Source organism: Mercenaria mercenaria, chromosome 4 (genome assembly GCF_021730395.1).
Source record: "Mercenaria mercenaria strain notata chromosome 4, MADL_Memer_1, whole genome shotgun sequence".
Lineage (NCBI taxonomy): Eukaryota > Metazoa > Mollusca > Bivalvia > Venerida > Veneridae > Mercenaria > Mercenaria mercenaria.
The window spans coordinates 32,752,393-32,778,881 of record NC_069364.1 but is presented as its reverse complement, the minus strand read 5'-3'; the positions used below and the strand labels follow the sequence as shown (position 1 = coordinate 32,778,881).

The 26,489-nt window shown below is 37.5% G+C and overlaps 1 protein-coding gene across 2 annotated transcripts in view; it reads left to right on the top strand.

The window, feature by feature from the left end:
- Positions 1–25,028, top strand: part of LOC123551410 (uncharacterized) — a 69,897-nt gene extending 44,869 nt beyond the window's left edge. For both annotated transcript variants that reach the window (XM_045340337.2, XM_045340338.2), the window contains exons 5-6: positions 15,590–15,772; positions 23,900–25,028. In XM_045340337.2, the coding sequence (XP_045196272.2) occupies positions 15,590–15,772; positions 23,900–24,858 (1,142 nt within the window). In that variant the 3' untranslated portion in view covers positions 24,859–25,028. The remainder of the gene's footprint in view (positions 1–15,589; positions 15,773–23,899) is intronic.
- Positions 25,029–26,489: the final 1,461 nt, after the last annotated feature.

Genomic DNA, 26,489 nt, shown 5'->3' with positions numbered 1-26,489 from the left:
CGGAGGGATTATAGGAATGGTCTGCGTCCGTCCTTCCATCCGTCCGTCCTTCCGTTCGTAACAAAATCGTGTCCGGTCCATATCTCCTAAACCCCTTGAAGGATTTTCATGAAACTTGGGTTCAAATGATCACCTCATCAAGACGATGTGCAGAACCCATGAGTCAGCCATGTCGGCTCAAGGTCAAGGTCACAACTCTGGGTCAAAGGTTTGAGCCTTCCATTTTGTGTCCGCTCTATATCTCTTAAACCCCTTGAAGGAATTTTATAAAACTTGGGTCAAATGATCACCTCATCAAGACGATGTGCAGAACCCATGAGTCAGTCATGCTGGCTCAAGGTCAAGGTCACAACTTAGGGTCAAAGGTTTGAGCCTTCCATTTTGTGTCCACTCTATATCTCCTAAACCCCTTGAAGGATTTTTATCAAACTTGGCTCAAACGATGACCTCATCAAGGCGATGTGCAGAACTTATGAGTCAGCCATGTCGGCTCAAGGTCAAGGTCACAACTGAAGGTCAAAGGTTTGAGCCTTCCATTTCGTGTCCGCTCTATATCTCCTAAACCCCTTGAAGGAATTTTATAAAACTTGGGTCAAATGATTACCTCATCAGAACGATGTGCAGAAATTATGAGTCAACCATGCCAGCTCAAGGTCAAGGTCAAGGTCACAACTAAGGGTCGAAGGTTTGAGCCTTCCATTTGGTGTCCACTCTGTATCTCCTTAACCCCTTGAAAGATTTTCATCAAACTTGGGTCAAATGATCACCTCATCAAGAACTCATGAGTCAGCCATGTCAACTCAAGGTCAAGGTCACAACTGAAGGTCAAAGGTTTCAGCTCTGTATTTCCTAAACCCCTTGAAGGATTTTCATGAAACTTTGGTCAAATGATCACCTCATCAAGACGTTGTGCAGAATTCATGAGTCAGCCATGTCAGTTCAAGGTCAAGGTCACAGCTAAAATCAAAGGTTTACCCTTTCACTATCCATAGCAGTGGTGGGGGATTTAGCTGTCTTTCACACTGCCTTGTTAGCTCACCTGAGCACGAAGTGCTCAAAGGTGAGCTTTAGTGATCACCCTGTGTCCGGCGTCCGTCGTCGTCCGTCGTCCGTCCGTCCGTCCGTCCGTCCGTCGTCAACAATTTGACTGTTAACACTCTAGAGGTCACATTTTTGACCCAATCTTAATGAAACTTGGTCAGAATGTTACCCTCAATAAAATCTTGGACGAGTTCGATATTGGGTCATCTGGGATCAAAAACTAGGTCATCAGGTCAAATCAAAGGAAAAGCTTGTTAACACTCTAGAGGTCACATTTTTGGCCCAATCTTAATGAAACTTGGTCAGAATGTTACCCTCAATAAAATCTTGGACGAGTTCGATATTGGGTCATCTGGGGTCAAAAACTAGGTCATCAGGTCAAATCAAAGGAAAAGCTTGTTAACACTCTAGAGGTAACAATTTTGGCCCAATCTTAATGAAACTTGGTCAGGATGTTACCCTCAATAAAATCTTGGACGAGTTCGATATTGGGTCATCTGGGGTCAAAAACTATGTCACCAGGTCAAATCAAAGAAAAAGCTTGTTAACACTCTAGAGGTCACATTTTTGGCCCAATCTTAATGAAACTTGGTCAGAATGTTACCCTTAATAAAATCTTGGACGAGTTCGATATTTGGTTATCTGGGTTCATAAACTAGGTCACCATGTCAAATCAAAGGAAAAGCTTGTTAACACTGTAGAAGCCGCATTTATGACTGTATCTTCATGAAACTTGGTCAGGTTGTTAATATTGATGATCTTAAGGTCCAGTTTGAATCTGGGTCATGTAGGATAAAAAACTAGGTCACCGAACCAAATCAAATGAAAAGCTAGTTTACACTGTAGAGGCCACATTTATGACCATACCTTAATGAAACTTGGTCAAAATGTTAATCTTGATGATCTATAGCTCAAGTTCAAATCAGGGTTAGGTGGGGTCAAAAACTAGGTCACTAGGTCATATCAAAGGAAAAGCTTGTTAACACTCTAGAGGCCACATTTATGACTATATCTGCATGAAACTTAGTCAGAATGTTAAACTTGATGATCTTTAGGGCAATTTTGAATCCGGGTCATGTCGGGTCAAAAACTAGGTCACCAGGTCAAATCAAAGGAAAAGCTAATTAACACTGTAGAGGCCACATTTATGACCATATCTTAATGAAACTTGGTCCAAATGTTAATCTTGATGATCTTTAGGTCAAGTTTAAATCTGGGTCAGATGGAGTCAAAAACTAGGTCACTAGGTCATATCAAGGAAAAGCTTGTTAACACTCTAGAGGCCACATTTATGACTATATCTTCATGAAACTTAGTCAGAATGTTAAACTTGATGGTCTTTAGGTCAAGTTCGAATCTGGTCATGTCGGGTCAAAAACTAGGTCACGGGGGTCAAATAGAAGGAATAGCTAGTTAACACTTTAGAGGCCACATTTATGACCATATCTTAATGAAACTTGGTCAGAATGTTAATCTTGATGATCTATAGGTCAAGTTTAAATCTGGGTCAGGTGTGTTAAAAACTAGGTCACTAGGTCAAATCAAAGGAAAAGCTTGTTAAGACTCTAGAGGCCAGATTTATGACTGTATCTTCATGAAACTTAATCAGAATGTTAATCTTGATGATCTTTAGGTCAAGTTTAAATCTGGGTCATGTGGGGGCAAAAACTTGGTCACCGGGTCAAATCAAAGGAAAAGCTAGTTAACACTTTAGAGGCTACATTTATGACCATATCTTAATGAAACTTGGTCAGAATGTTGATCTTGATGATCTTTAGGTCAATAGGTCAGGTGAGCGATACAGGGCCTTCATGGCCCTCTTGTTTTTACTGTTGTGCACTATAAAGTAGTGCAGTTTTACAGTATATATCTTATTCCAGTTATTATCTTTTCCAGAAATCACTAGCTTGACTATACCAAGTATAGGAGGGCTGTCTTTCTTCTGTCAGCGTCAGCATCCACATCCACACCTTGTCAGTTTTGATGTGCTTTCACTTAAATTGTCTCTGTTATTACTTGATGTATTTGCTTCAAACTTAAAATAGTTATTCCTTATCATCATCCAAATCATATGAAACAAGGGTCATAACTCCCACACCAATATTTCATCCTTTGTGCTCCTTGTTACTTAGAATTTTAGGATAATTTTGATGCGTTTTCATAATATCTGTTATTACAAAACGGATTTGATTCACATTTAAAATGCTTATTCCACATCATCACCCACATTATAAGACACAAGTGGTCTGACTCTAGCATCAATGTTATATGAATTATTCCCCTTTTTACTTAAAATCTTAGGTTAAAGTTTTGACGCATTTTCATTCTATCTCTATTTTTACAAAATGGGTTTGATTCAAACTTGAAATAATTATTCCAAATCATCACCAACATGATATGACACAAGTGCTATAACTCCTGTACCATTTTTTCTTGACTTTGATACACTTTTGGTACATCTTTGTTATGACTTAATGGATTTGATTCAAACTTAAAACCTTTCACATCATCATCCGCATCATATGACACTTGACTGGGTTCTTCACTCTTTCACAAATATTTCATAAATGATGTTCCCTTTTTAGCTCACCAGAGCCAAAGGCTCAGGTTGAGCTATTCTGATCACTCGCTGTCCAGCGTCCGTCCGTAAACTTTTACTTTAAATGACATCTCCTCATAAACCGCTAGGCCAATTTCATCCAAACTTCACAGGAATGTTCCTATGGTGAAGCTCTACAAAAAGTATTCAAAGAATTGAATTCCATGCAGAATTCTGGTTGCCATGGCAACTGAAAGGAAAAACTTTAAAAATCTTCTCAAAAACCAGAAGCCCTAGAGCTTAGATATTTGGTGTGAAGCATTGCCTAGTGGACCTCTACCAAATTGTTCAAATTATGACCCGGGGTCAAAATTGACCCTTCCCCAGTCGTCACTTGATTTTACATAGGAAAGTCTTAAAAAATCTTCTTCTCAAAAACCAGAAGCCTTAGAGCTTAGATATTTGACATGTAGCATTGCCTAGTGGACCTCTACTAAAATTGTTCAAATCATGACCCTGGGGTCAAAACTGACCCCGCCCCAGGGGTCACTTGATTTTACATAGATTTCTGTAGGAAATTGTTCAAAAAAAATTTTAAAAATAAACCAGAAAGCCTAGAGTTTAGATTTTTGACATGTAGCATTGCCTAGTGGACCTCTACAAATTTGTTCAAACATGACCCCTGGGGTTGCCAGGGGTCACTTGATTTTACATAGAAAAATCTTCAAAAATTTTCTAAAAATAAACCAGAAGGCCTAGAGCTTAGATATTTCACATGTAGCATTGCCTAGTGGACCTTTACAAAATTTGTTCAAATCATGACCCCCGGGTCAAAATTGACCCCACCCCAGGGGTCACTTGATTTTACATAGGAAAATCTTCAAAAAATTTCTAAAAATAAACCAGAAGGTCTAGATCTTAGATATTTGACTTGTAACATTGCCTAGTAGACTTCTACAAAATTTGTTAAAATCATGACCCCCGGGGTCAGATTGACCCCAAATTGACCCCTCCACATGGTGTTACTTGATTGTACATATAAAAATCTTCAAAATTTTCTTAAAATAAACCAGAAAGCCTAGATCTTAGATATTTGACATGTAGCATTGCCTAGTGGACCTCTACAAAATTTGTTCAGATCTTGACCCACCAGGGTCAAATTGACCCAGCCCCAGGGGTTACTTGATTGTACATAGGGAAATCTTCATAAATTTGCTAAAAATAAACCAGAAGGCCTAGATCTTAGATATTTGATATGTATTATTTCCTAGTAGACTTCTGCAAACTTTGTTCAAATCATGACCCCTGGGTTAAAATTGGCCCCGCCTCAGGGGTTACTTGATTGTACATCGGAAAATCTTCCAAAAAATTTCTAAAAATCATCAGTTTGACATTTGAAACATGTAGCTCATATTACTCAGGTGACTGATCCAGGGTCATCATGACCCTCTTGTTACTTACAATATCAGTTTTATTTTGGTGCAGGGGGCCTCTGTGGTCGAGGGGTTAAGTTCGCTGACTTTAAATCACTAGCCCCTCGTCAATGTGGGTTCGAGCCTCACTCGGAGCATTGAATTCTTCATGTGAGGAAGCCATCCAGTTGGCTTACGGAAGGTTGATGGTTCCACCAGTGTGCCCGCTCATGATGAAATAATGCACGGAGGTGCACCTGGGGTCTTCCTCCATCATAAAAAACTTGAAAGTCGCCATATGACCTATAATTGTGTCGTTGCAGCGTAAAACCCAACAAAATCAATTAATTAATTAATTTTGGTGCTTTCTCACACACACATATTACTTAGAGATGGTACCTAAAAATTCAAACTACATCTGATAATACTTTCTGTTGAAAACTTAATACAGAAGTACCTCAATTATGTATTGGTTTTACTATTATACTTCAGTTTTCATGCTGAAAGGAAATATTTAATCCGAAAAACTTGGTCCTACTTGGAAAAGTGAAGCCAGTCACAGATAACTCTTCTAGGACTATTTAGATATCTGAACAACGTTTGCATTGATTCGGATGTGCTTCCCAAAATTATAGTTTACTTCAAAGATCTATGAATAATCATTGAAACAGAAAAGTTGAGCATTATCTTTTATTCTCAAACAAACTTATTCAAAGACAATTTCTTTATGTATTACTTTTGATAATTTACAGGTATGATATAATCATAGGAAAGAAAACATTATTCGTGAGAAAGAAATATATACAGACTATATGAATTTTACGACATCGAATTCCTCAACATTTACAAAATTCATTTGCAAAGAATAATCAAGGCCTCAAAATGTACGATTTAAAAACAGAACGATAAAAAATGAATATTCTATCTGATGGTCGCACCAAAACCATTCCAAAAACTGTGCCTAAAGAAGTTAATTCACTTTTTTTGACACGCACCTTGTGTTGATAAATGTACCTAATTTGCATACTGACCGAGGCGTGCAGAATTGCATTTACCATGCAGAATCTGTCGTTACAGAAACTTATGTTATGTAATGCAGACTTTCTTTAGTATAAATAAAATGGTTGTGTTACTTAAAAAGAAATGACAAGCACCTTTCTTTAGCTAATCGACAAAAACAACGAAGCCGATGTCACTGTCAAAAGTTCCTGTATTTACTAGTGTGCGAAAAGCGATATGCACTTCAGTTTTGCATTTGATTTGTTGTTGTTGTCATTGAATACGTACCCTTAGGTACCATCTTTACATTACTAGATTTGATTCAAACATCACATGACACAAGGTCTACAACTCTGGCAGCAGACAAATTATCAATTTTGCCACCTTTTTGAGTCGGCTAATGCTGAAAGCGTTCAGCGATTGCTTGCTGTTGCCAGAATTCTTGTTAAATGGACTGAACAGCACAGTGCAGCAATGTAGTTCCATTGGAATGTTTCAAAAATCAGAGCTCTAATTGCTTATGAATGTAGTAAAAAATTCTTCGGTATAATTTGCAGTTTTCATTAAATGGACTGGACTTCAGTTTGTCATATATGCATTAGAACATTGTCCTGTCATCCAAACTTTAGTGATGATGAGTGTAAGGTCAGAGGCCTATATATGTTTTGTTTGTTTTGGTTTTAATGTTGTTTTTCAACAGTATTTCAGTTATGTAATGGCAGGCAGTTAACCTAACCAGTTTTTGTTGAGCTTGCTGGCGGTGAGCTCGAAATAGTTGTCACAATTTTGGTTTGGTGTATGTCCTTCAGTGCCTCCGTCCGTCTGAGTTTGTACGGGTTGTAACTAATATCAGTGGATCAAGGGATTCTTAACTAACTTGGCACATATTTTTGCCTCAATGACACGGTGTGTCGCATGCAAGAACCAGATTGGTAGCTTAAAGGTAAAGTACTTTGAGGTCAAAGGTCAAAACTTGGTGCTGTTTTGCTTGTCCAGGCTCTTAACTCAGCCATGGATTGAGAGATTCTTAAATTATTTGGCACAAATGTTTGCTTTGATAAGATGATGTGTCATGTGCAACAACCAGATTGGTAGCTTAAAGGTCAAGGTCATACTTAGAGGTCAAAGGTCAAAACAGTTTTCCTTGTCCCGGGCAGTAACTCAGCCATGGATAAAGGGTTTCTTAAATAACTTGGCACAATTGTTTGCCTTAGTGAGACAGTTAAAGTAAGTAGTTGAAAGGTCCAGGTCACACTTCGGGGTCAAAGGTCAAAAGTTGATGCAGTTGTTCTTGTCTTGGCTGTAACTTAGCTATGGATGGAGATGTTCTTAAGTAACTTGGCAGAAATGTTTGCCGCAAACAGTTCTGTCGCCACCATATAGCATTATAAATGCTGGTCTTTTTGACAGCTGGTGGGCTCGACATGTTGCCCGTGGGCATCTTGTCCTGGATTCTGTACCAGTACAGATCTGTTCTCTGCAAGTAACTGCCAACTTCCCCACATGAATCAAAGGTGGAGGACAAATGATTTCAGACACAATGTCTTTTATCAAGTCGTCACGGAGAACATACAGCCCGTCACTGGATCAAACTCGTGACACCTCTATCGGTAGATCTGTGCTCTACCTGTTGAGTTTAGCAGGCAGGTTAGGCCTAAACATGTATACAAATAGCATGTCTGTTGGGTATCTGGAGATAGGAACGGTATTTTACAGTTAAAAAATGAGTGATTCAAATAGAACTACCTCATCTACATTATGATTATTTGGAGGTGCCCAGCTTCATGATTAATCCCCACGTGTGGTGGGGGTTTATAGGAATGGTCTCCGTCCCTCCCTCCGTCCGTCCGTAAGATTTAGTGTCCGCTCTATATCTCCTAAAGCCCTTGAAGAATTTTCATGAAACTTGGATCAAATGATCACCTCATCAAGACGATGTGCATTCAGAATGTGCTTATGAAGTAGGTATTGTTGTTAGCTGAGTGACAGGAGAGCTTTTGTGATCACCCTTCGTCCGTTGTCCATCCATTGTCCGTCTGTTTCAAACTATCTTGTTAACACGGAAGAGACCACATGTTGCAGTTAATCTTAATCAAAGTTGCACACAACTTAAATTGGCATTATATCTCGGTTCCTGTCGAAAACTGGCCAGATCCCATCATGGGTTCCAAAGTTAACCATCATGACCCCAGTCTGTAAAAAGGAGGAGGCAACTCTATCAAGTATTTTGACTGAATTATGGCCCCTTTTCGACTTAGAATATGCTTATTGTAATGTTAAAGTTTGCGTACAACCCCAAATATTTTCATAGTCCATTGAGATATTGCTTTCATATTTTGCATACTTATTTACCATCATGACCCCAGTCTGTAAAAAGGAGGAGGAAATTCTGTCAAGCATTTTGACTAAATTATGGCCCTTTTTCGACTTAGAATATGCTTATTGTAATGTTAAAGTTTTGCTCATAGCTTATATTATACTATCAAGCACTGAGAATAGTCGAGCGCGCTGTCATCTGACAGCTCTTGTTTAGCTCGGCTATTCACAGAATAGGTAGAGCTGTTGGACTCAACCATGCGTCCGCGTTTGTAAGCTGGTATCTCAGTAACCACTTGTGGGAATTGATTGAAACTTCACACACTTATTTACTGTGATAAACTGACTACATTGCACAGGTTCCAAAACTCTGTTTTGCTTCTTTTTAGCTCACCTGTCACATAGTGACAAGGTGAGCTTTTGTGATCACCTTTCGTCCGTCGTCAGTCCGTCCGTCCGTCCGTGCGTCAACAATTTCGTGTCTGCACGATAGGGGTTTCATTTATGATTTTATTTTAACCAAACTTGCACACAACTTGTATCACCATAAGATCTCGGTTCCTTTCTTGAACTTGCCAGATCCCATTATGGGTTCCAGAGTTACGGCCCCTGAAAGGGCCAAAATTAGCTATTTTGACCTTGTCTGCACAATAGCAGCTTTATTTATGATTTGATTTTTACCAAACTAGCACACAACTTGTATCACCATTAGATCTTGGTTCCTTTCTTGAACTGGCCAGATCCCATTATGGGTTCCAGAGTTATGGCCCCTGAAAGGGCCAAAATTAGCTATTTTGACCTTGTCTGCACAATAGCAGCTTTATTTATGATTTGATTTTTACCGAACTGGCACACAACTTGTATCACCATAAGATCTTGGTTCCTTTCTTGAACTGGCCGGATTCCATTATGGGTTCCAGAGTTATGGCACCTGAAAGGGCCAAAATTAGCTATTTTGACCTTGTCTGCACAATAGCAGCTTCATTTATGATTTTATTTTAACCAGACTTGCACACAACTTGTATCACCATAAGATCTTGGTCCCTTTCTTGAACTGGCGAGATTCCTTTATGGGTTCCAGAGTGATGGCCCCTGAAAGGGCCAGAATTAGCTATTTTGACTTTGTCTGCACAATAGCAGCTTCATTTTTTATTTGAATTTAATCAAACTTGCACAAAACTTGTGTCACCATAAGATCTTGGTTCTTTTATCGAATCGGCCAGATCCCATAATGGGTTCCAGAGTGATGGCCCCTGAAAGGGCCAAAATTAGCTATTTTGACCTTGTCTGCACAATAGCAGCTTCGTTTATGATTTGATTTTAACCAAACTTGCACACAACTTGTATCACCACAAGATCTTGGTTCCTTTCTTGAACTGGCCAGATTCCATCATGAGTTCTAGAGTTATGGCCCCTTAAAAGTCCAAAATTTGCTTTTTTGGCTTTCGCTGCCATATAGAGACTTCATTTATGGTTTTATTTGATACAAACTTCCAAAATATCTTCAACAACAATAAATCTTGGATTCCATGGCAAATCAGATCCAATCGTAGGTTCCAGAGTTATTTTATATCTGATTACCTCCCCTGATTGTAATCAAAATGGATTTATATCAGTAAGTATTTATAGGACTTATTTGAAATTTCATTATTGTCATTAGTGGCACTGAGCCAATCAGGGTAGATAACTATGGACTAATTTTATTTCAAATTACCTCCCTTTATTTCAAATTAAAATTGGTTTATCTCCGTAACTAATGATGATACTGATCTGAAATTTCAATTTTGTCAGCAGATTTATTTGGCAGATCCTTCTTTTGTTCACTTACAATAATTTTCATTTTAATTACCTCCCTTTTACGTTACTATAAATAGCTTATTTTTAGTAACTTTTTTATTACTGGCCGTAGGGAAAAACCGAGACCACTTTTCTGTGGTACAACATGGATGATACCTCCAATTTTTAGGTGTATTTTGACATATCTGTACCTTGTAAGAATTCTTTTTCTTTTTGGTTAAATGTCTTTCCTTTGTTGTTCCTGTCCTTTGGACTTAGATATTTTTTCAGAGGACCTTCTTGTCCTCAAGTGCAATGATAACAGGTGAGTGATATAGGGCCATCATGGCCCTCTTGTTCAACTTTTTAGCTCACCTGAGCAATGCTCAGGTGAGTTTTTCTGATCGCTCGATGTCCGGCGTCCGTCGTCTGTCGTCTGTCTGTCGTCTGTCTGTCGTCTGTCTGTCAACATTTAGCTTGTGTATGCGATAGAGGCTGTATTTTTCAACTGATCTTCATGAAATTTGGTCAGAATGATCTCCTTGATAAAATCTAGGCCGAGTTCGAAAATGGGTCATCTGGGGTCAAAAACTAGGTCACTAGGTCAAATCAAAGAAAAAGCTTGTGTATGCGATAGAGGCTGTGTTTTACAATTAATCTTCATGAATTTTGGTCAGAATGATTATCTTGATGAAATCTAGGCCGAGTTCGAAAATGGGTCATCTGGGGTCAAAAACTAGGTCACTAGGTCAAATCAAAGAAAAAGCTTGTGTATGCGATAGAGGCTGTATTTTTCAATTGATCTTCATGAATATTGGTCAGAATGATTATCTTGATGAAATCTAGGCCGAGTTCGAAAATGGGTCATCTGGGGTCAAAAACTAGGTCACTAGGTCAAATCAAAGAAAAAGCTTGTGTATGCGATAGAGGCTGTATTTTTCAATTAATCTTCATGAATTTTGGTCAGGATGATTATCTTGATGAAATCTAGGCCGAGTTCGAAAACAGGTTATCTGGGGTCAAAAAATAGGTCACTAGGTCAAATCAAAGAAAAAGCTTGTGTATGCGATAGAGGCTGTATTTTTCAATTAATCTTCAGGAATTTTGGTCAGAATGATTACTTGATAAAATCTAGGCCAGGTTCGAAAATGGGTCATCTGGGGTCAAAAACTAGGTCACTAGGTCAAATCAAAGAAAAAGCTTGTGTATGCGATAGAGGCTGTATTTTTCAATTAATCTTCATGAATTTTGGTCAGAATGATTATCTTGATGAAATCTAGGCCGAGTTCGAAAATGGGTCATCTGAGGTCAAAAACTAGGTCACTAGGTCAAATCAAAGAAAAAGCTTTTGTATGCGATAGAGGCTGTATTTTTCAATTAATCTTCATGAATTTTGGTCAGAATGACTATCTTGATGAAATCTAGGCCGAGTTCGAAAACAGGTCATCTGAGGTCAAAAACTAGGTCACAAGATCAAATCAAAGAAAAAGCTTGTGTGTGCGATAGAGGCTGTATTTTTCAATTAATCTTCATGAATTTTGGTCAGAATGATTATCTTGATGAAAATCTAGGCCGAGTTCGAAAATGGGTCATCTGGGGTCAAAAACTAGGTCACTAGGTCAAATCAAAGAAAAAGCCTGTGTATGTGATAGAGGCTGTATTTTTCAATTAATCTTCGTGAATTTTGGTCAGAATGATTATCTTGATGAAATCTAGGCCGAATATGAAAACGGGTCATCTGGGGTCAAAAACTAGGTCACTAGGTCAAATCAAAGAAAAAGCTTGTGTACGCGATAGAGGCTGTATTTTCAATTGATCTTCCTGAAATTAAGTCAAAATAATAACCTTAATGAAATCTAGGTTGAATTTGAAAATGGGTCATCTGGGGTTAAAAAGAAGGTCACTAGGTCAAATCTAAGAAAAAACCTTGTGTATGCCATAGAGGCTGTATTTTTCAATTGATCTACATGAAATTTTGTCAGAATGATTGCCTTGACGAAATCTAGGTCAAGTTTGAATATGGGTCATCTGGGGTCAAAAATTAGGTCACTAGGTCAAATCAAAGAAAAACATTGTGTATGCAATAGAGGCTACATTTTCCGATTGTTCTTCCTGAAATTAAGTCAGAATGATTGCCTTGATGAAATGTTGGTCAAATTTATATATGGGTCATCTTGGATCAAAAAGTAGGTCACTGGGTCAAATCAAAGAAAATACTTATTTATACTCAAGGTTTTTGCTCCAATTTTAATGATAATTGGTCAGAATATTTTTTTCCATGAAATCACTAGGTCAGATTATGGTGTGTTATGGTGTGTTTCTCAGGTAGGGCCATCATGGCCCTCTTGTTCCTCTTTTATATTCATTTAGTTGACAAGATTGTTGAATAGTCTAGCATTCCTGTCCTCTGACAGCTCTTGTTTTCTTTATGGTTCATTACTCTGCCATCGATCAAGGGATTTTAAGTTTTTTTTGGCACAAATGTTTTCCAGAATGAGGCAACTAATGTCATTTGCAACACCTAGACTCCAAGCTCAAAGATCAAGGTCACAATCTGAGGTCAAATGTCAATTGATTTTGTTCCCTTTGAGGTTCATATAATATAGTTTACAAGAAATCTAACCAAATATTTACCCAGATTTTACATATCAGTTATCACTTCCATTCAAATGAAGTAGTATAGAGGGGCATGCACTTTTTTCAAAAGTAGTTTCTTGTTTGTTTGTTTTTTCTTTCTTTTTTGCAACTTGGTGTAATTTAAAGTTAAAAACAGTTGTTCCAATTCCTGGCTGTACATATTCCAGAGTAACTGTGGAAAAACTGCGGACAAATGCAAAACTTCCATGGAAAGTAGGTACTTTCCATGGAATAGTCCGGAAAAGTCACCTGTTATATAACATGTCCAGTGTGATTGCAAATGTTTTTCACGGACATCTCTGGAAATTACTCTGGACATCTATCAAAATGTTCATGGAATATTCACCGACACTGCGGAAATGTGGCACTTTGAAAAAATTCTGGTCATTTAACTCTGGAAAATAACTCTGTCATTTTCTAAGGGATTTTAAACACATCAGAAAACAATTAGCACCAGACTGGGAATACCATGTGATCAAGCTCAGCCAATTAGATGAACTGATCTTACAGAGGAATTTTCAAAATGTGTAACTGGAAGTCTGATGTTAACATGTTGTGTAAAACTTAGTGAAACTTTATTATGTGAGGTAATTCAGTTCAAAGTTAATATTGAGGATTCTAGAAATTGCTCAAGTAAGTCTGTTTACATAATTGACCAATGAAACAATACATACATTTGTACTAATGCTAATTAACACATGAATGTATATTTGTACATCAGTCATTATATACAGGGGAAAATATTAACTTTTTTCAGCCAGGGGCCACCTGGGCCCCTAACTTTTAAAAACTAGGGGCCCAGACCAAAAGTTAGGGGCCCAGTTAATACGGTCAGGTATCTGTAGTGAAATATTGCATTTCAGGTTGCTCTCATACAAACCGGGTACATGTATGTTCAGTTGATTATCAACATTTACAGGGGATTAATTGATACAAGCTAATGCTTGTTTTATGTAATTGTACAATTGTATTTAATGGAAAATAAATTAAAACCTTTCAAAACTCAACAGGTTAAAATAAACATATTCAAAATACATTCAACATGTGATAGTGTTAAACTTTTCAACTTTAAATGTTTCTCATGTCCCCCAACAGCAAAAACTGCAAATGAGACCATTATCAGTATTTTGCAACCAGAGCCTGTTTTCTTCCCATTTTTTGTTAAAGTTCCTGGACCTTTTGTTTTTTTCATAATCTTGATAATATTTTCGCTTTTCGGCCGCCGTTTGTACTTGCTTTTCAGCGGGCTTAGTAACCCCATCAAGAAAATGGCACATTTTTTCCTAAGTTTACTGGCTTCGCGTACATCACACATAGGGCGCCGCCATTACAAGGGAGATAACTCGCATCGGCGTGGTATGTCTAAAGTTCATTCCAAAAAGCTAGCAGTTCATCGGCATCTCTACACGAGATGTGTAAATTAAGTTTGTGGTTCCGATAGTAATGAAGCACATGCAACAGTGAAAACAGATGGCCACTTTTGCGAACCACGCTTTCAAATATTGCGCCACATTGGGAGGAAGCATTGCGCCGCACATGGGGTCACATGGCGTCGCAGTTTAAACGTGTCCGGTATAGACCGGTATAACGGACTTTCTCTTGACAGACCTCCATTTCTAAATGGAGTCGGCTACGTTTTTGAATGATTCATACTATTGCAATCCATTTCCCAGTAGACATAAACATATAGTCCAGACAGAGCAACTCATTATATTCCTTTCAGTTCCCAAGAGAACTGTGAAAAAACGAAAAGAGGCAAAAAACCACCGAATTATGGAAAAAAACATTTTTTCACCCTGGTCGCCTCCTGGGCCCCTAACTTGGGATTTTTAGGCGCCCAGCCGATTTTTTGGTCGCACTGGGCGACTGGGCGACTGCTAATATTTTCCCCTGATATAGCATAAAATAATGAATGCTAAAGTATAACCAAAGGCTTCACAAAGATTTTATAAATAATATGCATATATGAAAGCAGATATCTTTAGGTACTTTCTTTGAATGATTTCATCATTATTTAAGTGTAACTAATCATTGTTCAAAACTATGTATATGCTTAAAAGATATTCTAATCAGTCACTTTTAAGTGGCAAAGATTCATTTTCCTTGTTCATATATATCATATAGTGTTTGAAACTGCAAAAGTGATCACATGCAATAAAATCATATTGCTTTTACTGAAGTGTTATTGCTCACTACACATGTACTGCAAAAAAGTCTATAAATCACATTTATTGCTATTGAATAATACTGTCAGCAGAACTTCCTGGACGACTGCGGAATAACTCCAGAAAATTGTTCACGGACGTCCGTGGAGTCACTCCGGAAAATTGTCCATGGAAAGTTCTCCGGAAATCCCTAGGCATTTTTCCGCAGTATTCCATATCAAGCTCCGGAAAGTTTGTCTGATTACTCCAGAGTCCTGACTTCCATGGAAATTCAAAGACATTCCATGGAAACTTCTGGAATTTTGACAGCCGGGAATTATTGTCAATGACATGATATATAATGAAGCCCATAACTAAGTTTGGAATAATCTTTCATGAATTGTCCCACTTTTTACTCTGAATATTTTCCAGTTCACATGTCTTTGCCTGTTCAGTAACTTTTCAACCTGGGATTAGGGACTTGAATGAACTTTTATTTTTTGATAGATGACAGTTATATGAATAAGTTAGTATAAAGGTAATAAATCTTGAATAATTACTGATTTTCTATCTTTAAAAAAAGATCAAAATGGGAATGTGTCTGTCCCTCAGACTGCTCTTCCACTGATTTTGTTCACCTCCAACAACATCTGTTGTCTGCTGTAAACTCAGCAATATATATTTGAAGAAATGTATGTAATACATTGTTTTTATTTTTTCTTCAGCATATTTACAATTTAACCATGGACTTGATAGAATGCGAGTGCCTAAAGCTGATGGAAAAGAGCCAGAACAGCCTATCAAGCGCTTTAAACCATTTGAAAATGCATTTGTGAGCAAACAAAAAGACCAAAATACAGAGGAATCAACAAGAAGTCAAACAAAATGGGCTGTCTCTATCCTTAAAGGTGGGTAGAGACCACATTTTGCAGTCAGCTTTAATCAAACTTGCACACAACCTGTATTGGCACAATATCTTGGTTCTTTTAGAAAACTGGCTTGATCCCATCATGGGTTCCAGAGTTACGGCCCCTTAAAGGGCCAAAATTTGCTATTTTGGCTTTTGCAGTCATATAGACTTCATTTATGGTTTGATTTGATACAACCTTGCAAGACATCTTCAGCAACAATTAATCTTGGATTCCATGATGAGTCTGTCAGATCGAATTATAGGTTCCAGAGTTACGGCCCCTGAAAGAGCCAAAATTTGTTAATTTGTATGTTGTGAACACAGTAGAAGTGACATTTTATATTTGATTTTAACCACGTCTACACACAACTTATGTGACAAGAAATTTCCTTTCAAAATCTGGCTAGATTCCATCATGGGTTCTAGAGTTACTTTTTTCTATTTTGACCCTTTCAGCCATACAGAGGTTTCATTTATGCTTTGATTGGATACAAACTTGCATAGAATGATAATCTTAAAGATCTCTAGGCCTGGATCGAAACTTGGTCATGTCCGATCAAAAACTAGGTCAACAGGTCAAATCAAAGGAAAAGCTTGTTAACAACCTAGAGGCCACACTTATGTCCCTATCTTCATGAAACTTGATCAGAATGTTTATCTTGATGATTTCTAGGCCAAGTTTGAAACTGGGTCATATGGGATGAAAAATTAGGTCACCAGACACCTGGTCAAATCAAAGGAATGGCTTGATAACACTCTTGTTCATTTGATGTGCATGAAATTTGGTCAGAATGTTGCCTGCATGAAATATCGCATGAATTTTCATCTGGGTCATGTGGGGTCAAAAACTAGGTCACTAGGTAAAATCAAAGAATAAACTCGTTTATACTGTAGGGAACACATTTTTACCTCAACTATTTGAAGAATAGTCTAGCTATTCTACTCACCCTGGAATCGGCGTCGGCATCATACCTTGGTTAAAGTTTTGCATGCAAGTACATACAGCTATCATTTAAAGGCATGTAGCTTTGAAACTTACTTTTTCTTTTTCTAGGTCAATTACCAACCTCATTGAGTCAGGTTCCATAACTCTGACATGTATTTTGAGCAAATTATACCCCCTTTTGGACTTAGAAAATCCTGGTTATAATAAGTTTTACATGCAAGTTACTATCACCAAAACTAATGCAGATATTGAATTGAAACTTCACATGTGTTTTGGGGTTATAAAACTAGCTGATAGCATCAAGTCCCATACTCTGAGCTGCATTTTGGCCAAATTTTGCCTCTTTTTGGACTTAGAAAATCCTGGTTAAAAGTTTTGCGTACAAGTACATACAGCCATTACTAAAAGGCATATAGATTTGAAACTTATTTTTTTCTTTTTCTAGATCAATTACCAACCTCACTGGGTCAAGTCCCATATCTCTGAAATATATTTTGAGCAAATTATGCCCCCTTTTGGACTTATAAAAATCCTGGTTAAAGTTTTACATGCAAGTTACTATCTCCAAAACTAATGCAGATATTGAATCGAAACTTCATGTGTCTTCGGGGTTATAAAACTTAAGTTGATAGCATCAAGTCCCATAACTCTGACCTGCATTTTGGCCATATTATGCCCCCTTTTTGACTTAGAAAATCCTGGTTAAAGTTTGCGTGCAAGTACATACAGCTGTTACTTAAAGGCATATATATTTGAAACTTGTTTTTTATTTTTCTAGATCAATTACCAACCTCACTGGGTCAAGTCCCATAACTCTGACATGTATTTTGGGCAAATTCTGCCACCTTTTAGACTTAGAAAATTCTGGTTAAAGTTTTGCGTGCAAGTTACTATCTGCAGAACAAATGCAGATATTAAATTGAAACTTCACATGTGCCTTCAGGGTTATAATACTAGTTGATTGCATCAAGTTCCATAACTCTGACATGCATTTTGGTCAGATTTAAATGTCCCCTTTTAAACATAAAACTTCTGGTTAAAGTTTTGCATGCAAGTTACTATCTCCAAAACAAATGCAGATACTGGATTGAAACTCGTTAGATATTTTAACATTTAGGGTAACATTTTCTTGCTTCTGGCCCAGACGTTCTGGGACAATAATTCGAATAGTCGAGCATTGGCTGTCTTTAATGACAGCTCTTGTTAATTCTATCTTCATAAAACTTGATCAGAATGTTATCATGAAGTCTCTGATGATTTCAAATCTTGGTCACATGGGGTCAAAAACTAGGTCACTAGGTCAAACCAAAGGAAAAGCTTGTTTACACTCTTGAGGCCACTTGTTTGCTCCAACCGTCCACAAATTTTTTTAAACCTTCCATGAGCATGTGAAGTTGTAACCATATCCACTCCTCCACCCTGCCACCACCAATGCTTCAGATTTCTTACATGTTAAACAGCGAAACTTGGTGCCAAACTACTTGTATACAATATTTTGTTCTAGTTACACTTCAAGCTCACATTTCAAATAACTCCATATAATTCTGAAAGCTAAGCTTATTACAGTAAACATATTCCATTCAAAATAATTTCATTTAAGTCAGGATCAGAACGTAACATACATTTATTATGTACACTTAAAACATTTATTTTCTGTTAAATTGATCCTGACTAATGAAATTATTTGCTTTTTAGTAACATCCTTAACTTTTTGCCACATATATTTCTTTGCCATTCCTCACCACAAACCCATATCTGTGGATACCAGTTCATCGAACTTACTTATTGATACGGATTTCTATACTGATCTTTAGTATTCTTAACCCTGACCTGCTGACCTACTTGTTTTTGAAGCTACAGCAAAGAGTTTAGACCACCTGTATAATTTTTAGCTCACCTGAGCACGAGTGCTCAAGGTGAGCTTTTGTGATCGCTCTGTGTCAGTCGTCAACAATTTGACTGTTAACACTCTACAGGTCACAATTTTGGCCCTATCTTAATGAAACTTGGTCAGAATGTTACCCTCAATAAAATCTTGGATGAGTTCGTTATTGGGTCATCTGGGGTCAAAAACTAGTCACCAGGTCAAATCAAAGGAAAAGCTTGTTAACACTCTAGAGGTCACAATTTTGGCCCAATCTTAATGAAACTTGGTCAGAATGTTAATCTTGATAATCTTTAGGTCAATAGGTCAGGTGAGCGATACAGGGCCGTCATGGCCCTCTTGTTCATAAAGATTTCAGTAGTTGTCTTGAATTATCTTTACCGTTTACTACTTACCTAATTTCTTTAAAAAAAGTCTTCAAAACCAGGAGGCAGATTTACACATTTATTTAGTTGAAACTTTTAACTGTTCAAGCAAGCAACTTAACTCAGGTGAGCGATGTAGCGCCATCATGGCCCTCTTGTATGATGTTTTAGCCACTTCTGTTATATAACAGTGTAGATTTTCATCAAACCTTACAGGCATGATCAGTGCCAAGTCTTATTATTCATATTATCGGCATGTTCGGATTCAGTAATTTTCAGCAGAGTTATGGCTCTTGATATGTCAAATTTTACAGTGTTTACACTATTTGCTATGTGCAATTACGCTGAAATTACACTGAAATTCACCAACCCTCACAAGTGGTTAGTGTGAAGCATAGTTGTGCATAATTATCATTCTGATCTTATCAAACCTTGATCTGTCTTTTAACTATGCCACTCCTCCTGTACTACCACTTCTTTGAATTCCACTAAACAGGAGTTACCACTGCTAAGCCTATTTGTGTATATCTTTGGAATGGTATGGTTCAGTGATTTTTCTTGAAGTAATATGGCCTTTAATTTGTGGCATTTTACAGTTTCTGCATCTAATAGTAAGTGTTGGGAGACGTATGTTTTCTGTAAAAAACAACCTCTATTATTAGTAATGATGTTTACTCTTCTCATAAGTATGCTGTTTTCAAAATCTTTACCTGAAACCCTTGATTCCATACCTCATGTTTTTATTTCGATGTAAATGAGATGTGAAACCAAAATTTGTAGTCCTGTTTGGCGCCATATAACCTATACTGTGTTGGTGCGCCGTAAAACCCAAATAAAAAAAAATAAGAAAATTAACCTGAAACCCTTTAAAGCGATAATATCGACTACCATCCAGTTATAATACGTCCGAAGGTGCGTATTTTGTTATGACACTGATGTCCATCTGTCTGTCTGTCTGTCCGTTCGCAATTTCGTTTCCGCTCTAACTCTTGAACCCCTGGAAGGATTTTGAAGGAACTTTACACATTTGTTCACCACATGGAGATGATTGCAGAGCACATGTTTTGGATGGCTTGCTTCAAGGTCAAGGTCACACTTAGGGGTCAGAGGTCCATTCTGTAACTCTTGAACTGCTTGAAGGATTTTAAAGGACCTGGCACAAATGTTCACCACATCAAGACGATGTGCAGAGTGCATGTTTCGGATGGCTCGCATTAAGGTCACACTTAGGGTCAAAGGTCAGACCTTCGGGCATATATTGCTCGGCATTGTGATGCTCTTGTTGTGGTATGGGAAACTCTCAGATATTATACTGGATAGACGGTGGCTCGAGAGTTCCACATTGGTTACCACCAACATGAATGTTTTTAATTTTGTCAAAGTCACCTTCATTGACATTTTGCAACAAACATAACCATTTTAAACTTTAATCATTGGACAGACTGGTCAGTTTATTAATCTTTTGATGTTATAAATGGATATTCGATGTTCTTTTCAGATGACGACAACTGAATCTTAATTACAATATCAGAACAAAACTAATCCAGATATGAGCAGAGGTCACGTTTTATTAAGTGTAGAAAATAATATTAGCACCTTACTACCCTTATTATTATGTATATTTCATAAATATATGCATTACAAAAATCTTCCTAATTAAATTTTCGAAATGCATAGATGGAGCATTTTCCTTGAATGTATGTCATTTTCACTTTTTAGCTCACCTCAGCCAAAGGCTCATGGTGAGCTTTTGTGACCGCTCAATGTCCGTCATGTGTCGTGTGTCTGTCAACATTTTTGTCGAGCCCGCTTGCGCAAGCGAAGACATAGTTGTCCAAATGGCTGTTTGGTGTATGTGCGTGCGTCCGTGCATGCGTCAGTGCATCCGTGCAAGCGTCCATCAGGATTTGTTTGTCCGGACCATAACTTTGACATGCCTGGAGCAATGTCATTTATATTTGGCATGAATGTTAACCTTAGTGAGACGGAGTGTCATGCGCAAACCCCAGGTTCCTAACTCAAAGGTCAAGGTCACACTTAGAGGTCAAATGTCAAATTCAATAACAGTTTTGTCCGGAGAATTGCTTCTTCATGCATGGAGGGATTTTAATGTAACATGGCACAATTGTTCACCATCATGAGACGGTGTGTCATGCGCAAGAATCAGGTTCCTAGATTTAAGCTCAAGGTCACACTTAGAGGTCAAAGGATACAAGAATGAAAACTTTGTCCGGAGCATTTCTTCTTCATGCTTGGAGGGATTTTGATGTAACTTGGCACAAATGTTCACCACCATGAGACGGAGTGTCATGCGCAAGAACCAGGTCCTTAGGTCTAAGGTCAAGGTCACACTTAGAGGTCAAAGGTCAGATACAAGAATGACTTTGTCCGGAGCATTTCTTTTTCATGCATAGAGGGATTTTGATGTAACTTGGCACAATAGTTCACAATCATGAGTTGGAGTGTCATACGCAAGACCCTAGAATTACTTCCCTTTGTTGTTACTATAAATAGCTTATATTGTAACTTTTTTATTACTGGTCGTAGGGAAAAATCAAGACCACTTTTCTGTAGTACAACATGCATGTTACATCCAGTTTTGAGGTGTATTTTGACCTATCTCTACTGGTAAGGATTTTTGTGTGGACTTAGAAATTTTTTTAAGATTTACTTCCCTTTGTTGTTACTACAAATAACTTTATTGTAACATTTTTAGCTCATCTGATTTTTTGAAAAAAAATGATGAGTTATTGTCATCACTTGAGCGGTTGTCGGCGTCGGCGTCGGCGTTGCCTGGTTAAGTTTTATGTTTAGGTCAGCTTTTCTCCTAAACTATCAAAGCTATTGCTTTGAAACTTGGAATACTTGTTCACCATCATAAGCTGACCCTGTATAGCAAGAAACATAACTCCATCTTGCTTTTTGCAAGATTTATGGCCCCTTTTGTACTTAGAAAATATCAGATTTCTTGGTTAAGTTTTATGTTTAGGTCAACTTTTCTCCTAAACTATCAAAGCTTTCGCTTTGAAACTTGGAATACTTGTTCACCATCATAAGCAGACCCTGTACATCAAGAAACATAACTCCATCTTGCTTTTTGCAAGAATTATTGCCCCTTTTGGACTTAGAAAATCAGTTTTCTTGGTTAAGTTTTATGTTTAGGTCAGCTTTTATCCTAAACTATCAAAGCTATTCCTTTAAAACTTGCAACACTTGTTCACCATCATAAGCTGACCCTGTACAGCAAGAAACATAACTCAATCCTGCTTTTTGCAAGATTTATGGCCCCTTTTGGACTTAGAAAATATCAGATTTCTTGGTTAAGTTTTATGTTTAGGTCAACTTTTTCTCTTAAACTATCAAAGCTATTGCTTTAAAACTTGCAACTCTTGTTCACCATCATAAGCTGACCCTGTACAGCAAGCAACATAACTCCATCCTGCTTTTTGCAATAATTATTGCCCCTTTTGAACTTAGAAAAATCATTTTCTTGGTTGAATATTATGTTTAAGTCAACTTTTCTCATAAACTATCAAAGCTATTGCTTTAAAACTTGCAACAGTTTTTCACCATCATAAGTGGACACTGTACATCAAGAAACATAACTCTATCCTGCTTTTTGCAAGAGTGATGGCCCTTTTTAGACTTAGAAAATCATGGGTAGAACAATATTTCTATTATACAAAAAAAATCAGATGAGCGTCAGCACCCGCAAGGCGGTGCTCTTGTTTTTTATTTGGCATAAATGTTTGCCTCAATGCGACAGAGTATCGTGTGCAACTCCCAGTCCTTTTGACAGCTGACGGACTCGACATGTTGCCCGTGGGCATCTAGTCTAAAAGAATCTTCTTCTTGAAAACCACTGGGCAGAATTACATGAAACTTCACAGGAATGGTCCTTGGGTGCCCCCTCTCTAAATCATTCAAAGAATTGAATTCCATGCAGAACTCTGGTTGCCATGGCAACCAAAAGGAAAAACATTAAAAATCTTCTTGTCCAAAACCGCAAGATGTAGAGCCTTGATATTTGGCATGTGACATCATCTAATGGTTCTCTATGAAAATGTTTATAAATTATGCCCCTTGGGTGAAAAGAGGCCCCGCCCCGGGGTCCCAAGTTTTACATAGACTTATATAAGAAAATACTTTAAAAATCTTCTTGTCTGAAATTACAAGATCTAGGCCTTTGATATTTGGTATGTAGCATTGCCTTGTGGTTCTCTACCAAGATTGTTCAAATTGTTACCCTGGTGTGAAAAGAGGCCCCGCCCCGGGGGTCCTAAGTTTTATATAGACATATGTATAGGAAATTTTTTTAAAAATCTTCTTGCCTGAAACTCCAAGGCCTAGGCTTTTGATATTTGGTATGTAGCATTTCCTAGTGGTCCTCTACAGAAAATTTTCAAATTATGCTCCTGGGATAAAAAGAGGCCCCACCCTGGGGGTCACTTATTATATGTGTCATATATAGGAATAAATACTTAAAAAGTTATCAGATCATATTTCCTAGACTACTTAATTATAATTACCTGATGACCCAAAGTGATTAGGGGTCACTGGACTGTGACCTTGACCTGCTGACCTACTTTCTTGTTTTTTACAGCCTTGAAATTTGGATGACATGTACAGTTTTGTACACCGATCTTAAAACTGACTTTCAGTGACCATGAATGTGACCTACTGACCTACTTTCTAATATTCCAGCATCAGTTTGCCATTTTAAACATGTGGCTCATGTTACTCAGGTGAGCGTTTCAGGGTCATCATGACCCTCTTGTCCATTTTTAAGCCTGTTCAAGTAGTCAAGCACTATGTCCTTCCTTTCTGTTTCATAATCAATTTAGGAAAAATATTTTAGGACAGCTGAGAATATAAGCTTTTAATATCAGACCTCATTGTTATAGTTATATTCTTTTTTAATCACTGCAGAATGGATGAAAGAATCTGAAATGGATTGCAAGGGATTTGAACTGTGGCCTGAGGAGCAACTTGACAACTTGCTAGAAATGTTTTATTCCTGTGTCAGAACCAAGAAGGGTACGGAATATTCACGATCATCCTTGATTGGGATACGATCAGGAATTAACAGATACTTGATAGACCCACCATTTTCAAGGAACCTTTCCCTTATGAAAGACAGAGTTTTCATGGGCTCTAACCAAATTATTGAAGGGAAAATAAATTATCTTAAAAGGGAACAGCTTGATGTCAGTGAACACAGAGAGCCAATCAGTGAAGATGACATGAAGAGACTGTACCAGTCAGGGGTATTTTCCACAGAAAACCCCAAAACCTTACAACAGAAAGTTCAGTTTGAACTCATGTTACAGTTTGGCCAAAGGGGCAGAGAAGGATTGCGTTATTTGAAGAAAGACTCCTTTAAACTTGAAACAGATTCATCTGGTGTCCGCTATATTACTATGTCTGATGAAGGAAATAAAAGCCATCATGGGGTAGACAATACGGAGACAGTAATCAAACCAAAAATGTATGAACAGGTTGGGGACAAGCACTGTCCTGTGTCTAGTTTTCTTAAATATGTTTCTAAACTGAATCCAACATGTGACGCATTCTTTCAGAGACCAATGACTTCGATTGTAAAAGAAAGTGATAAAGTTTGGTATGGTAACCATCCAGTAGGAATTAATACACTGAATACATTAATGCCCCGTCTGTCAGCTGATGCAGATCTTAGTAGCCGCTACACAAACCATTGTATAAAAGCGACTACAAGTACTACCCTACAACGGGCTGGTGTATCAAAGACCGCTATAATGTCTGTGACTGGTCACAAAAATGTGAGAAGCCTTATTTCTTACGTAAAGGCAACAGAAAAAGACATAAGTAAAATTCTGTCTAATCCAAATAACAGTAGGGAGCAGAACTGATAATGCTAAAAGCTGGCACTATGTCAGCTGTAATAAATCAGTCAACATTCATTCTAATGCTTAGACATAGAAACTGTTTGTTATGTTCGAATATATTAAAACTTGCTTCTGCTGTACATTATTTCAAAACTCAAACTGATACCTGGTTTGATAGAAAACTGTTAGAAGGATTACATTTATAGTTCATTCATCCCTTTGTCCTTCCATTGTTATAGCCCGCAGAAAGTGGAGGCATATAGAGTTGGCATTGTTCATCCAGTTGGTCTCTTACCATTCAAAATTAAAAATGCTTATAATTCAAAAAGTATTTTAGTTCGAGTCAGCAAATCTCCTTATTTAATTAGCACATGACCTTTGCTCACATGTAGAACTATCCTCCTTGGCCAAGTAAAATCAGAGTTTTTCTTTTTAATTTGGTAAAATGTAGGGATTTTTAACTCACCTGAGCACAGAGTGCTCATGGTGAGGTATTGTGATCACGCTGTGTCCGTGCATGCGTCAAGTCTTTCGTTGTCAACATTTGTGTTTAAACGACATCTCCACCAAAACCACTGAATGGATTTTAATGAAACTTGGCCATGATGTTCCTTGGGTGGTCCTCTATCAAATTTGTTCAAACGGTTCTGCTTGGTTACACATAGGGGCTGCCAGAGCTAAAAATAGAGAAAACTTCAAACGACATCATTCTCCTCCTAGACCAATGGTTCAATTTTGAAATAATTTCACACAAATGGTCCTTATGCTACCCTCTACCAAGATTATTCAAATTATACCGATTTGTCAAAAAACATGGCCGCCAGAGGGCATGATCACTTTTCAATATATGTATATAGAGGAAACTTTTAAAATCTTCTTATATAAAAATGCTTGTCCGATTTTAGAATAATTTTACATAAATGGTCATTGTGTGATCCTCTACCAAGATCGTTCAAATTATTTTGATTTGTCAACAAACATGACCGCCAAAGGGCATGGTCACTTTTCCCTATATATATATATAGTTGAAACTTTAAAAATCTTCTTATGTGAAACTGCTGGCCCGATTTTAGAATTATTTTACAAAAATGGTTCTTGTGTGACCCTCTATCATGTTTGTTCAAATTATTTTGATTCGTCAAAAAATATGGCCGCCAGAGGGCATGGTCACTTTTCCCTATATGTATATAGTGGAAACTTTTAAAATCTTCATATATGAAACTGCTTGTCCGATTTTAGAATAATTTTACACAAATGGTTCATGTGTGACCCTATACCAAGAGTGTTCAAATTATTTTGATTCATCAAAAAACATGGCCAACAGAGGGCATGGTCACTTTTCCCTTTATGTATATAGTGGAAACTTTAAAAATCTTCTTGTGTGAAACTGCTATCTCGATTTCAGAACAATTTTACACAAATGGTCCTTGTGAGACCCTCTACCAAGATAGTTCAAATTATTTTGATTCGTCAAGAGGGCGTGGTTACTTTTCCTTATATGTACATGTATATAGTGGAAACTTTAAAAATCTTCTTGTATGAAAGTGCTAGCCCGATTTTAAAATAATTTTACACAAATGGTTCTTGTGTAACTCTCTACCAAGAATTGTCAAATTATTCCGAATCATCAAAAAACATGGCTGCCAGGGGACGTG